The sequence below is a fragment of the Brachyistius frenatus genome, unplaced genomic scaffold (genome assembly GCF_029030835.1).
Source record: "Brachyistius frenatus isolate BFR_SWC_R1_liver_20210118 unplaced genomic scaffold, ASM2903083v1 Contig_102, whole genome shotgun sequence".
In the NCBI taxonomy this organism is placed as follows: domain Eukaryota; kingdom Metazoa; phylum Chordata; class Actinopteri; family Embiotocidae; genus Brachyistius; species Brachyistius frenatus.
The window spans coordinates 836,878-859,753 of NW_027210701.1; the positions used below are offsets into that span (position 1 = coordinate 836,878).

At 41.2% G+C, this 22,876-nt stretch overlaps 3 protein-coding genes and 2 long non-coding RNA genes across 6 annotated transcripts; 2 read left to right on the forward strand and 3 right to left on the reverse strand.

The window, feature by feature from the left end:
- Positions 1–609: 609 nt before the first annotated feature.
- On the forward strand, positions 610–2,544 carry oip5 (opa interacting protein 5). The gene is made up of 5 exons (XM_069711561.1): positions 610–838; positions 1,184–1,250; positions 1,414–1,536; positions 1,661–1,742; positions 1,912–2,544. The coding sequence occupies exons 1-5, from the start codon at positions 673–675 to the stop codon at positions 2,002–2,004; spliced, it is 531 nt and encodes a 176-aa protein (XP_069567662.1). The 5' UTR covers positions 610–672; the 3' UTR covers positions 2,005–2,544.
- A 298-nt stretch (positions 2,545–2,842) lies between these two features.
- LOC138628492 (uncharacterized) lies at positions 2,843–6,596 on the reverse strand. The gene is made up of 2 exons (XR_011311468.1): positions 6,271–6,596; positions 2,843–5,841 (listed from the first exon to the last, which is right to left on the reverse strand). It is a non-coding gene; the product is annotated as an uncharacterized lncRNA (long non-coding RNA).
- Positions 6,597–6,992: 396 nt separating this feature from the next.
- Positions 6,993–13,159, reverse strand: chp1 (calcineurin-like EF-hand protein 1). Its single transcript, XM_069711665.1, has 7 exons — positions 12,742–13,159; positions 12,259–12,331; positions 11,013–11,093; positions 10,448–10,575; positions 10,289–10,350; positions 9,550–9,672; positions 6,993–8,792 (listed from the first exon to the last, which is right to left on the reverse strand). Exons 1-7 carry the CDS (start codon positions 12,806–12,808, stop codon positions 8,739–8,741), a joined length of 588 nt encoding a protein of 195 aa, XP_069567766.1. The 5' UTR covers positions 12,809–13,159; the 3' UTR covers positions 6,993–8,738.
- Positions 13,160–14,488: 1,329 nt separating this feature from the next.
- Positions 14,489–22,335, reverse strand: lgmn (legumain). Its single transcript, XM_069711666.1, is given in 15 exon segments — positions 14,489–14,778; positions 15,630–15,697; positions 15,912–16,082; positions 16,160–16,291; positions 16,294–16,365; positions 16,513–16,602; positions 17,284–17,402; positions 17,948–18,014; positions 18,107–18,169; positions 18,677–18,752; positions 18,838–18,920; positions 19,018–19,099; positions 21,508–21,605; positions 21,787–21,949; positions 22,229–22,335. Coding segments are annotated over 14 exon segments (1,308 nt in total). The 5' UTR covers positions 21,931–21,949; positions 22,229–22,335; the 3' UTR covers positions 14,489–14,735.
- Positions 18,001–21,513, forward strand: LOC138628557 (uncharacterized). 2 transcript variants are annotated; one of them, XR_011311475.1, is made up of 4 exons: positions 18,001–18,084; positions 18,657–18,946; positions 20,610–20,822; positions 21,395–21,513. It is a non-coding gene; the product is annotated as an uncharacterized lncRNA (long non-coding RNA). The 2 variants fall into 2 exon arrangements; XR_011311474.1 differs by lacking the exon at positions 21,395–21,513 and having other exon boundaries at positions 20,610–21,138.
- Positions 22,336–22,876: the final 541 nt, after the last annotated feature.

Here is a 22,876-nt window from a genome sequence, read left to right on the forward strand (position 1 = left end):
TTTATTCAAAAACACACAAATGAAAAACACAGATTTTGCTTTGATAAAAACAAAAACGTTAAAATGTTCGTTTAAAAGTAGAAAATAAAATAATCTGTCTTTAGCCTGTTTACATCTGAGATGAAAGCATTACAATGGATAAAAAGAAACTGCAGTTAAAAATGGAAAAGGTTATTCTTTGTACAGATTTGTGTATAATTAATTTCATTGCAGCAATTTACACCTCAATGAAGATAAGATATAGTTCATGAAATATATGAAGTTCTGTAAAGATTAAAAATATCAATATTTTTGATAAGATTTATGTATTGCTGGAAACAAGTGCTGTACTTAGTTAAGTCAAATTTTAACTTTATTTGAGTGATTAAATTATTTTAAATGAGGTTTTTTTTTCTGAAAAACTAAATGATTAAATGTTCTTTGAGAAAACAATCGAGAAAGTATATAACCATGTTTGATAATGAAACGAGTTTAGATCATATAATTTTGTTTATTTGTTTCCCTACCAATCTCCTGCTCCACACTCCAGTCCGGTAGGGGCGGTAACGCACCTTGAAGTTGCCAACCACCAAAAAAAGGAAGAAGAATACTGGAGGCGAAGAAGAAAACCTCCTCCCCTCTGTCGGTTCAAACTCTGGAGCGGGAGAGTTAGCATTAAAACCTGATTAAAAGATGGAGTTTAACGAGAGCACCTTAATGAATCGCACCGACGACGTGAAGCCGGCGGCAGCGCGCGGACAGCACGTGACCCTCCACTGTCAGGAGTGTAACACGGTGCTGGCGGACTCCTTCGTTATCTGTGGGGAGGTTAGAAGTCTGGACTCCATCATGTGCACAGGTAACAATCCCTCCAAAACATTAGAGTTTACTTTAAAGATTATTTAAAGACGTTTCAGATACAAAGAAACGTTATGGCATCTTAATGTGACAGGCTATTTCCGGAGCTTTCAGCAACAGCTCATGTTCTTCACAAGGCTGATGGAGTTTGTTTTGTTTCATCCATGAGTTGACATCACGTGACCTGAACTCTGTCTAAAAAACAAACAAAAAAAGCCAGTTTTTGTCTGTTCTGAATTTCTCTTCTGCGTTTACATTTGATCAGATATTCTCTTTAATGTGTGTTTTGAAGGGTTTCTAGAAAAACCTGATATTAATCGATACTTTTCTGCGTGCCTCCCCTCAGGAGTCACCAACGATGTGGTTGTCAATGATAAAATGGAGACAGGACATAAAGGACAAATGAATAACTGGTGAGTAAACACAACTTATTGTTTATTCAAGGATTTATGCTCCTGTAAAGGCAGTTTGTTTATGAAGCACTGAACGTCATCCTGAGCAGAAACCTGGACTGTGTCCTCCTCCCACAGGTCATTTTCATCCTCGTGTTCGTCACTTCTCTCGTTTTACTTTCAGCATCTTCAGCTCTCTGAAGTGTCGAAGCTGCCGCTGCGCCGTGGGGAAACTCATTCACTCGGCTCCGTCCCGGTTGGCCGCGGTTCGCTCCATCTTTCTCCTCCACAAAGCAAACATCAGCTGGTGAGCATATTGACTTCTTGTGTTCTTGTTTACTTCTGCTTGAAGGGGCTCGAATAAACAGGTAGGTTATGAGGGGGATTTTACTCGACCGTTCACATCTCTTTCTCTTTTTCTTACTTTGCAGTTACATCCTCAACAGCCGCTCGATGGTGAAAGCCTCCACCTTCACATTTGACCTGAAGCCCCTCAGTGAATGCATCGCCGAGGTGACGATTAAGTCTTAAATATTTATACTCTGCTACAAACAAATGAAACAACTGTGGATGAAACTGATGTGTTTAAACGGGTGATGAGTGTACAGTTGAGCCTGCGGGTGACACCATCGACCCAGGCAGTAATTAATGATACTGTAATAAATACACGTTTCCTTTGCAGGTGAGACAGCAGTTTGAAGAGAGACTGGAAATGATGTCGCGCCTGAAGAGCCGACTGGTCGACGGGAGCATGAGCAGTGAACTGAATGAGTAGCGAGCGTCCTCTCCCACCTGCTGCACACTCGTCGTAGTTTCCTGCTGACTGACGTCTCTGCAGCTGCCTCTTTCATTTCACTCAGACTTTACACACTCATTCGGTTTGTCATCTTTCAAACCTCTCAGAGCTTTAAATTTGGCTCAGTGACACATCTCACCCACTGTTTGATGCATTAATAATATTTTTTACATAACAACAATTAACTGTTCATTCTTGGCCATCTCAGCTGTGCTCTCTTTTTACTGTTTTATTGTTCTGCATGAAACAGAGTCCGTCCGGTTTCTTGTGTCTTTATGGTAAATTCTGTTTTGTCAATAAAGTAAAAATAAATAAAAAAAAAAAAAATTTGCAGCCCAATAACTCCAATTAAAAAACAAATAGTTTTACGTTAAATCCTGGCAGGACTGATTCAAACCTTCTCTTGGATGACGTCAGACATCTTTGCTGTCAGAAATCAAATCAACTGAATGTATTTAAGTCAATGTGGAACTCAAGAGTCCGTCAATTTAGTCCACACTGTTTTTTTTGTCACACAAAAGAAGCACATGGATGCTTTATGTTTTTCATGTTATATTTTAAAGAGTTTTTTTTTTTTTTTTCAAATTATTAGTCTTATATTTTATACAAAAAAAATGTATGTATTAAATGGAATTTCACATAAAATAAACGTACATTTTTGGAACCTACATCCAGATATAGGTCCTTCGTAGGACAGAATTTGAGCTCCTCTTGTCAAATTTCCCTTCAATAATATTCTATTTTCTAAATGCAAACTTTTCATTGCTGCACGACGTCGTTTTCTCAAACTCTGAAAGCACACAGCGACACGCAGCCGTCCAGTTGGCACCATGCTGCATTTTATTGCTGAATTTCTGATACAGATTTATCATCATCATCTTTTTTTTTTTTTAAGTTAATACAAAACCAGACAAGAGGCTCACACATAATAAGCATGCCCACTTCCTCCCTCTGGAGTGCATAGTTTCTACACAGCCCGCCTCCTCAGCGGATCAACAGAGTCATTAATGTGACTGAAGCTTCTCTATGATCTGTGGCTGAACGGCCACCTCGCGTTCGACACAACAGAAGCTTCTTTCTGTTCTTTTTTTACTTTTTCTTTTTCTACGTTCGTGTCCATAAAACTGCTTCAGAACATCCGACACGAACACTTCAACATCCTAATTACACTCGTTCACATTACAAAGTTGGATTATTGCATGCAATACATTCTTTATTCTGCTAAGTCATGCATATTTTTTTTTAAACCCATATATTCGTGTTGGTAGACGCCTACTTCTTGCTTATAAATGGTGATTATAAATCCCAGAAGGAGCATCGCAAGCTCGTTAAGACACAGCATTCAAAGACGGGACGGTGACGGTGCAAGTCAGTACATCGAGAGAAAGTGCTTTTCAAACGAGCTCGCAGAGTCCTTTCTGCAGCCACAGAGCCACTGAGAAAGTGTGTGTGTGTGTGTGTGTGTGTCAGGGAAGGGGGGGGGGGTTTCTGGATGTAAAAATGCTACAAGTGAAATTTAAAGCATCTCATGCACCGCTCGGCTCGGAAAGAAGGTCAGTTTGTTGTGATGCTACGGCAGTCCTCACCTCTACGCTGTTCTGCAGGACGAGTCTTCAACCTGCACACCTGATACTCCGTTTTAAAGCCAAATATATATATCTATATATATAGATATATATATCTATATAAAAAAAAGTCTAATACATAGAGAGGGGGAATCGTTACCTTTAAACACGTACACCCTGGCACTAAACTCATGCATTATTGTAAGTTATTGCTTCTAAAACTCTAATCAAATACAATTTTATGGATTAAAATATAACGCTCTGAATCCCGAAATTATGAGGTAATATGTACAAAGCGATGTCGCGGTGAGATCTTAATTCTAGGCATTAAAAAAAAAAAAACATCATCCAGGATTTCAAAAGTTCCTCTCAAAGGTTTCTATCGTCGTCGCAGCCGAGTCTCATTTTAACGAGATTTTTAGCCGTCGTACGAAAGCTGCACCGTTTTTTTCTTAGAATTTAAATCAAAGATTCTCTCACAATTTTATTTTCAATTTAAATGTTTCATGCATCATTTACTTATTAATACAGAAGAAAACCAATCTCACGGTGCCTGGCACCGGGCCGGTGTTCTGCCAACCCGCTGAGAATTACATGCACCTCGTGCGACGTTTCTAATATTTTGGGTCCATTTTTTTGTCGAGTGTAAATTTCACACATTTTATACGGTTGTTGTTTTGATGCAGCTGATGCGGTGGATTCGTTAGAGGCATGAATCACAATTTGAATCCGATTAATTGTGCAACCCTCGTCATACATTAAGTTTTCAGCGTGCTCACTAGGACGTGAGTCAATACTGTATTTTATATACCCTGATTGCGTCATACTTTACTTAAATTTTCATTACCTAGACGTGAAATAAAAAGATCTCACTGGATTTTAGGGCAAAGCTGTAACTAAATATTTAAAGGTGTAGTACATCAATTTTTTTTTTAATTGGACTGAAATTTGAGCTCCAGCTTAGTCTAGAAGTCAATTTCACTATTCTCCATGAAGCAAGCATCACTACTGGTCATGCATGGCTACAATAATGTTGTGGCACCACATTCCCGTTAAAGAAGCTAATGCACATGAGTCTATACATATCTTAATGGAAGACATTGGTGATTTTGTTGCTTTCAAACAACTTGTCACTTGTTTTATACAATATACAGTTTGGTCAACAACATGACAGTTAAGATCAAATATTGCACAAATCCCGGTTAAAAGGTGATTATTTTTTATAAAATGATCACAAAAAAACAACAACTAAGAAATGAGACCAGGGTTTCTTTCAGGTTAGGATCAAAGCTGAGGGCAATTTGGGATATTTTTCTGTCTCTACATGCAGCAGGTTACAGATCATGGACAAATGAGAGCTCATGAAGAGGGAAAAAGACTAAACTAAAGTGAGTTTAGGTCGGAGTGGAGAGTAAAAACTGGACCACAATGTGGAAATAGATCCAAGTACGAACTAAAAGTTGCCTAATTTCAATTAACAAGACTGAAAATGTGGGAAAACTTCCAATTTCACCTCTACATTCAACCTGCAGACTTGACGTAGGATAAAAGACAGATGACAGCGTGCATCACTTGCGCTGCTCGCTCCTCTCCTATTCACCCTCCCAAACTAAAATGCATCTAGGATCAACACAGAAAACTGCTGTGGCGCTTCACAACCATTAAGCTACAGATCACGCTCCTTCTTCGGTCCTGTTGGACGTGCTATGGCGATGAGGTAGTGCAAAAAAACAAAACAAAAATAAAACACCCAAATGAGTCTAATCTGAATCACAGGCCTTGATCTTTGCTACAGTATCGTGTGTCGCTTCCTCCCAGAAACTGAGAGCAGATAGTTTGTTCATTATCAAACTGTTTTGATCTAAAATGTGGGGATTTATCTGTATGTTTACATGAAGACTTTGTGCCAATTTCTGCAGAGCTGGTGTTAGGCTACACGTAGACATAACCAGAGTGTGCACAATGCAGGTTCAGACGGCCCAAAAGTCTCTGTAGACGTCCTCGTTGGTGATCAGGCTGCAGAAACAGGCCAGGACAAGAGGGGATGCTGCGGAGCAGAGACGTCCCAGCAGAAGGACAAACAGGAAGGAGGACACGCGTGTCCCAGAAACCCCAAAAGCAGGTCATCCTGACAGAGACTCTTTACCTCTGCAGGTCTCGGCGGCGGTGGAAGTGATGCATTGGTGGTGCAGGGTCCAATCTGAAGGAGACAACCTTCGTCCCTCCAGTCTGGGCTTCAGCTGGTGTCGTCCTAGAATAATGATTAATATTCTTTATTTTCTTCACTTAATGACCTGATTAAACCTGATTCGGAGAATTGTTTGGTTTATAAAGAAGTCTGATAAGAGAGAAGAAAAAGAGCAAATCCTCACACTGCATTGGGAAAACTACTTATGTGATTAATTGATGATCAAATGTATTCATTTTTTTGATAATTAAATTCCTAATTATTTTAGCTCTAGCCTTAAAAAAAAAATCGTGGACCTGCTCCATAGACATTTATTACTACAGAAACTCATCATGATTTGACAAGAACATATTAATGTAAAGATTTTGCAGACGAAACAAAATAATTGAAACAGCACAATATATTTTCCAGATCAACATACTCTTTTAAACGAGGCAGAAAATGTCCAAAATGAGTCACAGGTGTAAAGCTGGAGCTGGTTAGAGGACTGACCTTGGTGCAGTGATATTTCCGCTGTGGTTTGAGCTGCAGCTGCACACAGTGGTAAACAAAAGCCGGGGGGGTTTCTTCCTCTACGGTGACACATAAAGCTCTCCCAAACTGGACGACTTGCCGGGTTTTTTAAGCCGAGACGGTCGGTGAGGACACGTCTGAAGAAAGATAAACGCAAAACCTCCGGACCCCCTTCTCCCCCCGCGGACACGCCGTCGAGGAGAGAAGAAGGTCCAGCCGTCTCCTTCTCCTCTGGACACCCTCCGCTCTACGCCATTTTCGCTCTGCTACTACGGACTAAGGGAGGAATGCGACGACTGGGCAGGACAACTGTCAATCAAAGCTCAGGCCCGCCCCGGAAATGCTTCTTCTTCGTTGTTTCTCCCTACAGTTTAATCAGCCTTGTAGCGCCACCCGAGTATCAGCCGCTTCCTCATGTAAAACGATAAACAGCACTTAGAAAATTGCAGAGGACATGTTTAATGTGACAGTGCAGATGCTGAAGTTTGATATTGAAATGATAAATTGATCAAAACGTTATAAATTGCCCCATCAGTGCCGCCATTATGGAAATCTGAGAGAGGCCTTTAGCCAGCTGCTGAATCACTGGTTGCTATGATGATTCTCGCCCTGAGGAGAGGCGACAGAGCCTCTGAGAATTATCTCAAAAAACAAAAACTACAAGTCCTATCACAAAAATAATTTCACCGTAAGCAGCAGGATCTTGTTAGGAATACATTTATTAATTCTCATGTACCTACTGTGTATTTTACAGGCGTGGTCACAGGTTAAAGACATGACATCCAATACACACCCATTATAAACTGAGAAATGGGTCAAAAAGTTCATAAACCTTAAAAGTATGATTTCTTAAAAACCAAAACCGATATCAAGACACCGCTTTAGTGAGGTAAAGTTCACAGGCTCATGGCCACTTTGAAATTTGAATGACACTTGTAGTGTAAAGGATGCCAGAGTTATAGGGCTCTAAAGTTGGCTGGATTTTGGTACACTTTCATGTCATCATGTCAACTATACCCAATTGTTTTGATGTACTCCAATTAATTCACATTTTACAATTGATCAACTAGAATAAACCCAGCTACCAACAATAAAAAACAAACAGGGCAATCACCGTCTCAATAAATGACACAAATAAAGCATGGCACTTATTTTATTCAAATCAAATTCATGAATCACTTTGATAATACCTCGACTGACATCACATAACACAGGGAGCAACTCTGACTGATCATTACGTAATGATTAACAAAATGGTTGAGCTGTATTTCTTGCCCTCAGCTGTTCTTGTAATGAGTCAACAAAACTCACATTAAAGATTAAAAGGGTCTCCAGATCACCAGAAAATTCATATTTCTAATGCATTTGATTCTCTTTAGCTTCTGGAGATCTTCAATGGGGAAAAATATTGTAACACAAATGTTGAGTTGTGCATAAATTAACAAACCTTTTTTTTTTTTTTCTTAGCCACAAGAAGACAAATAGAAGCACAGCATGTTATCTTTACCGGATCTAAATCTACAAACTAGCTAGTCCACGGCCCGGTTACCACCCTAGGACCCGACACTGAGACAGGAGTTTATTAAAAGGGGGTAAAACCTTCAAAAGTGGGCAGCTAAAATCCTGATAAATATCCTTTTGTTACATGCAAGAACAGCAGCTGTGGAAGACTCAAACACTGAAGAGATATTCTGTCCACCACCCGTTTTAGTTGTAAATAAATAAACCGTTCCTTTGAACACCACGTGGAACCAGCAGTGGATCCTGGTGGGTCCAAACTCCCTGTTGCTGAAGTTTGACGATTGAACCATGAAATGACGATTTTATTGGCAGTAGTTCGGTTAAATCCACGGGAAAAGAAAATGGACAAACGTGGCTAAAGGTGCCTGCTGCCTGCCGAGACAATAACTCACAAAGAGGAACTAAGGCTATGGCACTTGAGGGAGTCAAACACCTGTGTGTGGAGCAGGTCCTGCTCGGCTTCGAGGGACAAACTCAGGTCGGACTTGTTCTGCCACAAGTCAGCGAACTCAGAAGATCCTGTTAGCATTAAAAACTCGTTTACAGGTTTTTACTTTGAACCATTGCATATTCATACAGACAATGAACTAAATATCAATGAGTAAACTTACTCACTGCATTGGAAACAAGCCGTATGGTACCGGAGCAGTGGTGGCACTAACTACGACCCTCTAAAAGTCTGCTAATAAATAATGTTCCATTACTGGGGAAAAAAAATAATAATAATACATCGTGACATTGCATAAAACAAACCAAGGCACGCAACATGTCCCTTTTGTTTACAGAGCAGTGCAGAGGCAGAAATTCAAGATCTATGACGTCATCTACCAAATGCGCGGTGGGGCAGCGTGAACTCGGAGTGTGGACTGCAGCCCGCCGGGAAGCTGGATGAGGTGGAGTCCTGACGCGTTCGAGGGAAACCGAGCTTAGTGCAGAAAGCGGATGCTCATTTTCTGTTCCACGTCCACCTTTTCCAAAACCTGAGGAAACAAAGCAGAGCAAGTTTACAATCAAAGAAATCTGAACGGAGGTCCTGCGGTCTTTAAAAGGCATCACTGAAATCAGGAAAGACTCTCAGACAGAAGTTTGTTCAAAGAAGGGATTTAAAAGACGTCACTAACTGCTGAGCGGATCTTCTCAGGCAGCTCCTTTAATAACTTTTAGTTTTCAGTCGCGTTTGGGAATAGATGAAAATACGTCTTTTTGAGGATCTCGGGTCCGTTTCATTTTCCCGATACTTCAACTTGGGTAAGAGTTTAAAGGTCGTGAGTTGCTAACTGTGTTTTATAATCATCTATACATGGTTTTGAAAACCGTTCTGAAAATGTGCTCTGCATGTCTGACCAATAAAAACTAAATCCTGAAGTTTCTGTTCATTATAAAATCCTCTCCCTGTGTGTTCTTGGAGACTGTAAAGAAGAAACACCTGCGATGACACCAGGAGTTTTACATTTTGCTTTAAGCTTCAAGAGTTAAGCAGCTTTTCCACGACGGTACGCACCAAAAACCCTTCAGCAGTGTGTAGAATATGTCTCTGCAATATATATTTCTTCTCCGAGGTCACTGCTGGACTGCAGTCAGTTTGAGTCCTACTGGGGCCTCCAGAGCTAAAAGTGAACGTGGTCTTCGTCTGCGCTTTAATTAAAAAGAACCCTTCAAGTAACAAGTCCGGTAGGAATGCTCCTGTGGTGACCAAACAGCTGTGTAAATAAAACGAGTATTGAGCACAGAACTGGCCTTGATAAACTCATTGAAGGAGATGGAGTTGTCTCCGTTGGTGTCAGCCTCCTGGATGGTCCGATCGGCGATGCTGCCGAGCTGCTCATCAGAGATGTTCACGCCGACCATCATCCGCAGGACCTGCGGAGGAGGAACACCACGGCCGGTTTAATACCAAATACGGTCAGACGGTCTGAAAATAACCTGAGCGGTCGGTGTGTCTTAGCATCACGCGAGATCATTCGTAGGAATTGCACGGTTATAAATAACAGTGCACACGTATTTAGTAGAATTAAGAAGACATGCGGTCCTCTGAGCTGCTACTTCCAGCCCCGCAGGCTCCGGCAGGTGACGCAGAAATGTTTTGCACATAAACAGCAGCTCCGCCTGAGTTATTTGACTCGGAGCTTACAGCGATTACAGGCACTGAAACCGAGAAATAACACGGACAGAGCCAAAACACAGGAGTTCAGACCGTCCGGGAGAAATGAGCCTGTACTTAAGGGGAGAGATCACATCATTATCAGCCGTAGGGCAAAGTCTCGTCCTCGGCGAGGAAATCCTTCTTTAAAATAGATGTTACACAACACAGTTTGTTGCTGTAAATATTTTCAGAGGAGATAATAAAGGATTTCCTCAAAGGACAGAAAGAAACACCGTGTTTGAAATGTTATTATTCTCCACCTGCCTGGTTCACTGTGTGTGTCAACCACAAACTGAGCGCTGACTCGGTGTCTTATTTACATGACACACTCACCTGCAGCAGCTCGTCCCGGGAGATCTTGTCGTCTCTGTCCAGGTCATACAGGCGGAAAGCAACTGGAAGAATAAAGAAACGTACAGAAGTCGTGAGTCCGCGCGAAGAAACCCGGTCAGCGGTCGTGATGCGGGTCAGCGGCGCCGCCCGGACACTCACACAGCAGCTTGTTTGTCCGGCTGTTGAGCGGCTCGCTGGGGGCGGCGTTCTTGTGCTTCTCGTTGTCCTCAATGGGTCTGAAGTGGGCCAGCGTCCGCATGAAGCCCCGGAAGTTCACCTGGTCCTCCCTGAAAAACAGAATCGAGTCTGAAACAAGGTTCCTGAGGTCTCTGTGGAGGATCAGGTTACCGTTGAACGCTCAGCCTGGTCGTAACTCAACACCACAGTGTGCACACTTGAATGCATTCCACCTTTTTTCTAAAGCAAACCAGAGAAACGAGAAACCATCTGAAACCATTAAACCCATAGCTGCAATTCAAACGCCTACACGTCAGACTTTTTGGGAGTTTAATGATACATTGAAAAACATCTGGGTTTGGACTGCTGTAATGATTAAAAAAAAAAAAAAAAGCCAAAACTGCAGTCAAATATTTTCTCTAAACCTCACTGAGATTTATTACCACACAGACTTGGCAGAAAAAGACAGAGCGTCTGGAGTGAAAAGCATCCGGCTCTGTTTCAGCTGAGCTGGTGACTCAAAGAAGACTGAACGGGGAGAACTCACCCCTCAGGAAAGAACGCGTTGATGATTCGGTCTCCCAGAGGGTTGATGGCCAACTCGGGGATCCTCTGGAAATCCTCTCGACTGCAGACGTCGGGAGAGGAGAAGGAATTTTAAACACAAAAAGGGACACTTCATTTTAAACAGCTCTTCTCTTCCTGCACTTCATTTAGAGCCTCTCACAGGAGTCAGACTGAGATTTGATGAACTTCTGATGAATAATTTGATTTGTTTTCATGATTAATTTTGGTATTTCGTGTCAGATGTTTCTGTTATTGTGGCAACGACCGAACAATCAGAATGTCACGATAGGAAAAATGTGTCCCGAAGCAGCGGAGCGGGAACAGATGGAGGAAAGAACTGTTGTGTGTAAACATCCTTCACGAGTCTTTGTCCTTCAGAGGCTCAGAATAATCCTCCTCCACCGAACCACCTCGAGGTCAAACTTAACTTTCAGTTGCTTAATGATTACTGACTTCACCAATCACTGAACCAGAAAAATGTGTCTCTGTGTTCAGGACTGACTTCATTAACTCAGAGCTTTTTCTGACCCAACTTTTATCTGCAGCCTGTTTTTGTTTTTTTTAAATCTCCACAGTGAACAAACACAGTTTACCAAACCGACAAAACACTAAATCAAGAAAACCTTGTTCATCAATCAATCTTATCAAACTCATTTAAATACATTTTAAACTACGTCCAGTCTTTGTCTCTGTTTTTGAACCCTCACCACTTGATATTGATTTTAAATTTGAAGTTATTTTTACAGTTTAGTTTTTAAGTCATTTTTATCCGTTTTAAGACAACTGGTTTTTATTTGCGACTTCTTTTAATGACAGTATTATCTTATTTTTGCTTTTTGTTTTAATTTTCTCCTGTAAAAACATTTGAACTGCATTTTATGTATGAAAGGTCTCTTATAAATAAAGTTTATTAGTATTATTATCATTATTATACGATGACAGCTTTCCTAAAATTGCAACACACTGAAACATAACTCCTGTATCATGACACGTGTTGCATCGTCAAATTCTTATAAACGCAAGTCACGGCCCGACTCACTACACTGTGACATAAAGTCCTGCACCTGAGGTTACTGCACCCTCTATAGCAATTTGCAAAGCTGTGAGAGGATCTATTTATTAAAAATCAACCACTGCATGACACCAAACTTCCAAACTGGTCTGCTAAAGAAACCAAACTAATGTTCAGTGTGTGTATTGTCACGCTGCTGGTGGTCTCTGCTCACCTGAGGGTGCCGTTCTCTCCTTTATCCAGGCTGGTGAAGCGGCTGTACAGGCGGGTGATCTGACTGTGGGAGACTGCAGGGAGGACACACAGGAGGACACACCTTTTACTACCAGAGGACCAGAAGACAGCGGACAGAGGTGGAGGAAGTATTCTCATACTTTACAGAAGAAAAGGTACTGAAAGTAAAAGTCCTGTTTTGGACCCTCCGACTGATATCTGATTATATACGACATCGTCAGATTATTGATAGTGAAGCATCACTGTGTCAGCAGCATGTTACTTTCACCTCATTTCAGCACAAGTCCATATATACAAAGCGAATGTATCAAACTTCTCACTCTCTTAGCAGATAAAATGCTGAACTCCCCCTCTGAGTGTGTGATTTGGAGATTTTACTGAAAGATCTATTAAGTGTCTAAGTGCAGAGAACGACACCTCAGATGTGTCTGTTCATCCCAGGAATTAGTCTGTTCCTACTTACAGCCAGTCTCCTTTTTTATTTCCTCGATTTCCTCTTCTCGGAGTAACGTGGACGCTCTGGACCCCATGTTGAGATCTTTAATACAGTTCACTGGTCGAGATGTTTAAAGGGCGTTAAAAAAAAAAAAAACTAAAAAAAATCGAGCCGGCTTGCGCAATCCGAGAGAGACGTTAGCAAACACGCTAACTCCGCGAGCTCAAACAAACGGCTCGGGTTTGCAGCGGGAAACTAAAAACAACCGTCGGAGAGGGAGAGACGTTAGTCCGAACGAACAGCCGTTTTCTGTCCTCCTGTCGGTGCCGCTCGGCCGGGAGTCGGTTTGTTGTCACAGCTCTTCTCCGGTTCGTCGCGTTTGCATGTTAGAAGACGGGCTTCAGTCAGGTTATCTTCCTGTTTGATGACGTAGGTGGGGTTTACGAGGCCGGCCTCCTGCCGGGGAGGCGGCCTCGTAAACCCCACCTCGCGGGTTTAGATGGCAGAGGAGTGTGCCTGATTAAAATGTTCAAAGACACCTCGTATAAGATGATATTCCGATTGAAAATCAAATTTTTATTGCGTCTGTTAAAGAAACAAAGAAAATAATTACAAACTGAGAGAAAATTAAACAAATCCATTGAAAAGTTTACAAATTATTTTCAGTCATATTAAAGAAATACTATTTTTGGAACGGTAGGTAGTTTAGGGTCCGGTCTCAACTGTAGCAGTCACGCAGACTTGTGTTCAAAAGCCGTGAGAAATATACAAATTTAAAAAGCCATTTTTTGTGACATGAATTCATTTCTATTTTTTGCCAAATTAACATATTCACGGATTTATTTTTTTCCTGTAACAAAACCTCTATTTTCTGGCATTTAAACAGTTTCAACAAAACAACTAGGTATGGATTTTATTTTGTTTATCTAATGATTCCCTTGTCATCGATTTTATAAAAGTTTCTTCATTAATGTTTTTGCAATTGTAATGAATTATTATTATTATTAATAATAATAATTTTGATACCACATTGGTTCATTGACACTGTAAAACATTGCGATTTCACTTCAGAGTCTAAGAATTAATTGTCATATATAATGACAAAAACTCTTCACATTTCAGATAACCCGATCTACAAGATACAAGATGTCTTATTTATGAAAAACTACAGTAGGAAAAGACATTTTTGAAAGGAGAGGGGCTTTAATGCTTGTGCTCATCTTCAAATAATAGGACGGCTCAGGACAGATTGGTGTTAGGTGGAAATGGTTTAAAAGTCGTGGACGATGAGGACTCACAGGCCTTCCTAAGTAAGTTTCTTTTCATTTCGTCTCATATAATAAAGGTCAAACATTTCTCCTCACCAATGATGACACTTTTACTCCACCAGTCTTGTTTATTCTGTTTTTGCAAGAAAGAGAAAGAGAATTCCTCCTGTCCTAAGATATAACGGGTGAAATCCCCTTCAAGGACCCCTGTCGGTTTATGTGCACACTTCAAGGCTCAAGCAAGAATTATTTAGACACAACACAAGTCCTCCTCTGAAGACCAGCTACGATTCAAACACTTGACAGAAAACAGTTTTGTCCTTCAAATTTGATTTATTTTTCATTTTATTTATATGATCCCTGCATCACCACAAAGTCTCCACAGGCTCGACGAATAAAGCTGAGGGCAAAACACATTTACATCATTTCCACGTCATTATTGTTGTCATTAATGTTGTATATTAATCCCCTCGGGGATTAATAAAGTATATACCTACCTACCTACCTATTCTTAAAAAAACACACAACAACAAAAAAAAAAATCAGAGCAAGTGTTCACAGTGATAGGACAATTCATCATAAAACAGGCTACACAATTCTCAGTAAAATCAAAACAGGTTAAAAAAAGAAAAGAAAAAGAAAAATGTTATAGTGTGTTCATAAAACAGCAACTCCACGTCACATCGATTGCTGCACGGTGCAAAGAGAAGCTCGATGTCTCTGCTCTTCTCGAGGAAGAAGCTTTAATGGTTTTTAGTATCTGAAGTGACACACTGAGTCCATGGCCAGCTGGATGCTGCAGAGCAAACAAAAACATCAGAGGTAAATAACAGAAACTCAAACCTGCCAGCAGGGGGCAGCGTCTCTGTTACAGAAAAAACTGGCAGGAGGAATGTTTATGACAATAAATTCTGCAAAATAAAATAATTACCACATTAAAAGAGTCATGTTTTGAATTATTTGGACATTTTATTTTGGATTTAAATCTCAATTTTCTGTAAAATATATCATATTTGAATTAAATGTAATTTCCCAGAACCAACCAACACGTTAGCATCATGTCTGCACGGTTAGCCTCATGAAATGATTGTCATTTTAAAGTATAATTTTAAGTGTCATATTTTTATGTCACTTTAATGTGTTCATGTAATAACTATTCAAATGAAATAAAATCAGTTTGTTTTGTTTTTTTAATGGACTTGGGCGAGTTAAAGTCAGGCTGTTGAGTGAGGCTGCTGTAGCCCACCGGTGGGACACGTACCACAGCTTGGGAATCACTGCAATTATTATGTTTCTAATGGCAAAAGTTTTGCATCACACAGTAGATTAATACAATGATCTATGAATGAAATGATTAAAACTGAAGTTTGTTCCTTTAAATGAACAATAACTGATGATTTTTTTTTTTAAATCATTAAAATTTAATAATAAAAACAATAATAATATTGACCAAAAATATCAGGAAGGCATTTTTTAAGTCTAAATTCAGATTAATGATAAATGTTTTCTATTATTGGGGACTATTTTCCGCTGCGGATTAATGTGACACTGAGGATACAGAGAATTAAAAAAAAATCTCACAGACAACAGAAATAAAAGAAGTGTTTAGTCACAGAAACCAGCTGGTTAAAGAAGTGTGCAGCGTACCTGTCTGCGGAGTATCCCCTCTCACACAGGTTCACCAGAGCGTACAGATGTCTCAGGGCATATTCGTACTGAAACACAGCAGAGCGTCACGTCAGAAATGTCACACAACGATCTGGGACTCTTCAAATGTCACAAAAGTTCCAGAGAGAAGCGAACGTTTTCTGAATAAAACCACGCAGCTGCATGAAAAGTAACCCACAAAATAATCGGTATCATTTCCCATCTTACAGTCGATATCTGACTAAAATAAAACCCGTAGCCACATCGTTTGCATCTTCCCACCTCAGTTTTGTGCCAGTTGAAGCAGCTGTATTTGTAGTGGTCCACTGCAGCCCTGTAGCACTGATGCTGAGTCAGCTCGGCCTGCTCGTTCAGAACCTCCTCGGCCTTCAGCTTGTCGCCCGTCACCTTCTCGACCACCTGCCGCGTCGTCTCCGCCAGCATCTGCCTGACCTGAGGGGACACACAAACTCTGTTAAGAGTCTGTAACGCAGCAGGTGCTCCACCGGGGGGGCGCCGTCTCCGTTTACCTTGAGGTGGGCGTCGATCTCCACCAGCAGGCTGCGAGCGGCTCTGATGTCGTTGGAGGCCATCATCTTCCTCTTGAGGATGGCGAGGGGGACGTCGGGGCTTGGGGTCAGGTCCGGCTCAGTGACAGGGGGAGGGTCATCAGAGGAGGGGTCACGCCAGCGGAGGGGTTTCCCTGAAAGGCCACGACCTTCATGTGGGCCATAGTCTGCAGAGAGAGAGAAAAATAAAAGCAGGAACATGTCTTCTGCATCGGCACTGCTGTTAAAACAGGAATTCCCCTCAGATTATTTTAGTGTGCAGTGAAATGTTTGATGGTATTTCTCTCCTCATCAGCATCAGCAGTGTCTCTCACCTTGTTCCCGAACTGCTGGACGTGGCTCGTGTTCGTGTGGCTCCTCACGATCTTAAATTGCCTCAGCAAAGTCTCTTTTTTCAGGTCCTCCTGGAGGCACAAAAAAACAACATGAGCAACACAATATTTCCCCAAAAATAAAAAATAAACTTCTACTTTCAGGTAACGACAGACGTGTTCTTGATAAAGAACTACCAAAGTTCCAGCAGACATTTGATTTGTGCATCTGTCTCAAGTATCAACCAGCAGTGAGGTCACCTGTTGGTTTGTGAATGTTATGAAGTCTCCAGTTCAGATTCTGTCCGTCACCATCTTGCTAGTTTGGAGCAGTTTGGAGCAGGAAGTGACCATATTTGGACAAGTTGAGGGAGGAGCGGGCAGTGGATCTGACTGACGATACTTCGTCCCGCCCACCGATAGCTGTAACCTGACTGCACCACAGGCCTGTCAATCAAACACGTCTTTTTGAAGCTTATTTTCTAATTAATGATGGATTATTTTTAGATGGACCGCCAGAAAACTAATAAGAAGGAGCAACTTTAGCTAACAACACCGAGATAACTGGTGGAAAAGAATTATTGATTTATGTATTTGATGAGAGAAGTTGAATGGGAGTCTATGGAGCCGGAGGCTTTTTCGAGCCGACCTCTAGTGGCACTTGGTGGTACTGTAGCTTTAAGGCACTTCTGCATCGGCCTCATTTTTCAGACCAGGAAGCTATGAACACTTTTGTATACAGTCTGTGAACACGGTAGCAGAAAGCCCACCCACCACGTCAGAGTCCTCCATCCAGTTGACGCTGTACCAGTCTCCCAGGTAGGTTTCCCTCTTGTCGTCGTAGTAGCAGGCGTAAGACGACTCGTGAGAGTTGGCAGCGGTGGTGGCATACACTGATGAAAAAAAACAAAACACATTCTTCATGTCATGCTGATTTAAAATTTTCCAGATTCACATGTCAGCTTCAAACGTTTGTGTGTGTGTGTGTGTGTGTGTGTGTGTGTGTGTGTGTGTGTGTGTGTGTGTGTGTGTGTGTGTGTGTGTGTGTGTAGCTCTGAAGTCAAAAATGTTCCAGAAAAAACAAAGTTCAGACACCTCGACTGTCAATCAGGGTGCAGATGAAGGGAGTTAGAGTGGGGATTAAAAGCAGCCTTTTGATTAAAATCAGGACTTTGATCTGTGTCCTGTGGAGGTCTCGCATGATGCCACACACATGACAGAGAGGACACCACCAGCTGGAAGGCTGAGGTCGGCGTTTCAGTCTAGAACTAAAGTCCACATCGCTGACCTCAGTCCGGTCTGGACACGAGGAAGGATGCAAAACAAGTTAACGTCGGTCACGAGGAAAAGTTAATGTCGGTCAGCTTTTTATTGACCCGCTCCGACTCCATTATCTCTTTATCCTTCTGGACCATGTGGAGCTTAAAGGTCAACTCACCGTCGATGTCGGCAGGCAGGTGGTTCATCATTGACCCGGACTCACAGGCCTCGATGTACAACACCATCTGTGCGGAGGTGGAGGACAAAAACAAGCGTTCGTATCAGATGTTATTGGATTTTTGTGCGTCTACACAAGTAAGAACCAGACGACGTGTACCTTTTTGTATTTCTTATTTTCGTGCATGTATTTAATGGCGGCCTGGAGGTCTTCGGCGTGTAGCTGAAGACACGGAGAGAGAGTTATTCAAACAAACACAGACTACATTTTACTGAATCAAGAAGTGTGTGAGCCCTAAAATACAAATGAACATGCGAGAACTGGTGCCGGATATAAATCTGGAGCGCTCTCTAAAGTTATTACAAATTATTCTGAAAGAAGATGTGAAATTTCATCACCACCCATCCAATAAACAACTCATTAAAGAGTTTATGTTTCACTGAGTAGCACCGTACTGCTGCTGAACAGAAGAATCCGTGTGTTAAACAGAGAACACATTGAATTCTGGGGAAAAAAAAAAAAAATACTTCAACCTGCAGGTGTGTTGGCAGCTGATGCGTTCAAATGTTACAGTTATTTCTGGTAAGTGCAGAGTTTGCTGTTTTTAGACAACACTACACTGTAGAAACTCAAGTACTACACGTGTGTGTGTGTGTGTGTGTGTGTGTGTGTGTGTGTGTGTGTGTGTGTGTGTGTGTGTGTGTGGCAGGAAGTAAAAATCATCCTCACCTCATCATTGGGGAAGGCCACGATACCAGGGGCCCCGTGATCGGTGAAGTACACGAACACGTGATCGTTGGGGCCGCTGCAGACAGAATCAGACGGAAGTAAGAAAAAAATAAACTTGATAAACCAGATGCCGTTCAGTCCTCCGATGCGTCAGCACTTGCCTCTTCAACACTTTTCCGGAGCCACCTTCCACCTTCGAGGAGTCGCCCTTCAGCACCGCCAAGAAGTTGTCAGGGGTCACGTCCTGCAGCGACGGGAGGAATGTGACGGGTCATCACAAACGCCCTCTCCAAACTTTTTATCATTTTATTCTATAGAAACGTGTTTTCTGAAGCACTCACATCTCCGGTGTAGTCTTTAGGAACTCCCTTGTACACGTCTGAGCCGTTGGGCCTGTTGATGATCATCCCAGGGGTGGGGTTCCTTGCAAACAAACATAGGGTTCATGATGATGATGACGATGATGATTATTATTATTATTATTATTTTATATCCAGCACTCATCTCCTTTGCTCTCTGTTATTCTTGTTGTCGTTATTAGACATGTGACAACATTATTATAATTTATCAAAATATTCACCTGTCATATGCACAAGATCCACATAATGTAAAGAAAGTACAAAGAAATGGTGGATTTCATCATCTACGGTTCATAATATCATTAAAAAAATTTTAGAGAATCCGGAGAAATCTCTGCACACAAGGGACAAAGCTGACAACCAAATATTGGATGGTCGTGATCTTCACTGTGTGCAAGTGTGCGTGTTGTGTTGTCTGTGTGTTGGGGTATTTTTTTTGTGTTTTCCGTTTCCCCCCCTGCCCTTTAATACTATAATACTAATGATAGAGATTCACAGGAGGAAGTGAAACTGGTTGACAAAACACTTTGACAGGGAAACACACGAATGATTCACTGATCAGGGGACCAAGCCACAAACAGGCTGTTGAAAAAAACAACTTTTCTCCTGCTTTGACTGCAGGATCACTTCTTGTAACAATAATGACGTACTTCACGTGATGAACTGCACTGTTACAGCAGCTCACGAACAATCTCATCAAACTGGAAGGAAAATTAATGATATTTAACATAAAAAGCGGAAAATCTTCAGTGCAAATGCTACAATAAAAGTTATTTATTAACCACAAACGCAATCAATATAAAACAATCAATGTTGCATAACTAAAACTTGGACCCAGTTTACGAGACACATCGTGATTGTCAGCCAACGCAGGTAATATAGCCACATTCCTCCATTATAAATTGACCAGCAGCCCTCATTCGCACACAAAACAAACACATTTCTTTGACTTGTGATTCACCTGAAAGGAGAAGAAAAGCATTTAATGTGTCAACTGACATCTGATATCTATGATTTGATGCAGAAAAACACCCAACATAATCTGCAGTAACGAGAAGGGGCGGGAAAACATTAACATGCAGACTTCTCTTTCTATTTCTGTCTCTCGCACCACACACGCTCACACCACACACACACACACACGCTCACACCACACACACACACACACACGCTCACACCACACGCTCACACACACACACACACACACACACACACACACACACACACGCTCACACACCACACACACGCTCACACCACACACACACGCTCACACCACACCACACGCTCATACGCTCACACACACGCTCGTATATCGCTGTCAACACATCAAACAGATTTGACTGTTAATCAATCAAAAAATACATCGATTAATCAGGGATTAAATCTGGTGGAAGTGCAGCCACAGATGAAGAAGTGTGCAGTCCAGAAGCATGAAGAGTTTCTGTTTTTTATCCAATACAAGTAAATTTTTCAAAGATTTGATCAGGATTTTATGATTAATTCAAATGTAAGTGATGTATACTAAAACCTAAGAGCCGACTCTGTCAGCTGTCTGTGTTTTATCTAAATTCCAGGAGGAACAAAGCTTCTAGTCAGAGAAATGACTTCCTTGTGACTCCTACTTGACTCAACGCCAAGCGACACAAAGCGACCTGGGAAATGTGAACAGGACTCAAGTGAAACAGCTGCAACCAACAACCACTGGAAACCCTGAAATACGTTCATCACCGGCTCAGAGAGGAGACGGACGTTCATTCGAGCGTCACAGAGCAGTTGCTGACTGTCGAGTAAATCTCTGAGTATCTTAAAAAAACACTTCAAAAGATTAATCAGTGAATAAACTGTCACTTCATCTCTTATGTTTTAATACATATACACTAAATTCTGATCAATATTCTCCTTATTTATCAGTTTAGGAGTTAAAGTCTGGAGATGAAACAAGCTGTCAAATAATCAATTAATCTGAAGACGGACAGTAAATCAGACAATATTTTAATTGATTATATTATAAAATAATTTTTTTAAAGAAAAAGTGCCAAATTTTTAATAGCTGAAGCTTTTCAAAGTGAGAATCTATGTTTTATACTCATAATAAACTGAAGATGTCAGGTTTCTAATGTGATTTTATTTTATTTATTTTACTATTTACAAAATGCTTGAAAAATTATTTGATGATTAAATACTTACATTCAGTTATATTTCTATAAAAATTCCCATTAAGGAAACATGTAAATAATGAACAATTATTTAATTTGGTTTCAATCTTTAATCTGTCTGTTAAATTAAATGTAATATAACCTGTGAAAAAGTCATTCCTAAATTTCAATTTGAAGATTTGTTTGTGCTGTATCTTCTCTAGAAAGAAGGACAAATATGACTGATGTATTTTGTGAACACTTCAGGGGGAAGAAGAAGAAGAAGAAAAAGAAGAAGAAACAGCTGCAGAGAACCTTTAAAAAAGTGCCAACTCACTCCTCGTTTTGAGCCAAGTCATCATACATCATGACCACAATCTGCTCATCTGGGATTCCGTTCTTGTGGACGATCTGGTAGGCATGGCAAGCATCGGCCTGGGAGGGAGAGACACATGATCACAGTCAGTCCGAGTGTTTTAAAAGCTGGAAGAACAGAAGGAAAAATCATACACGCTGGAGAGGAAGGAGCTTATTTGCAGCGAAAGGGGATCTTATCACAAACTTCTTGAGTCATGCAGTTTGCACAGTGGCCTCATTACAGCTTCCCCCGTCCCACCTGATGCCTGTAGTTGTACCAGCCGTTGGAGCCTGCCACGATCAACACCCAGTTTTTCCCACCGTCAGTCTCCTGGGTGGGAAATCCGAGAACAAGCCCGACGCCGAGGCCGAGCAGAGCGAAGAGGACGTAGCGGCTCATCATCTCACCTCCTGTGGGAGTCCTGGAGGGATGACAGCGGGGTTAAAAAGGTTTAGGTTCACCCCAAAGAGTAAAGGTATCTGCTGGAGATGGCGAGGTGGAAAAAGTTCGACACAAGATAACATCTGACGGCTGTATGTCACATGATGATGGTATCCATTCTGGGAAGCTAGCCGCTGCTAGAATAACAAGCTAACAGAAACCTCGACTTTTTAGAAGATTAAAGTGCTTTAAAGCTAATAAAACACACTCCGGGTGAATTAAAGCGGATAAAAACACACACGCAGACTTGTTTTATTACCTTTTCTTTGCTGTGTTGTTGGTGGAAGTGAAGCAGCTACGAGAACATCTTCCGTCGAGTCGGCAGCACGTTTACATATTATGTCGGGAAAAACAGTCGGCGTATACTCGAGCGCAGTAGCCAATCAGAGAGCGAGGAGGGCGGGGCCTTACCGTAAACAGTCATGTGCAGTCATGTGCTTTAAAAAAATTGATTTTTACTCATGAGAGTACAAAATCTAGATGACATCAGGGTTTGGTAATCCAGATGCTCACATGACATTTCACAGGGAATAATAAAGAGACTGTACAAACAAATTTATTTTTATTTTACTCTAATAGAGATGAGACACTTTTAGCACAACATCCCTGCAGCCAAAATAAATGTAACTGTGATCAGTCATAATTACTGACAAAAATTGAATTAAATTGCAGTTACTATTCAAAATGCTGAATATGTTCTTTTTGTAGAATTGAATATTCTTTCTGCTGCTTTGAATCTTTCCGCTGTGCAGGATGGTATCTTAAGACCAGTGTCATTAACCTGTAAACTAGACCTGAATGTAGACCTGGTTTGAGGTTATTCAATGCAGTCAGCTGTGATCTGCAGACTTGTGATTTGTTAATCATTTTCCAAACGGAATTGAAGTTCTTTTGACCAGTTTAGCAT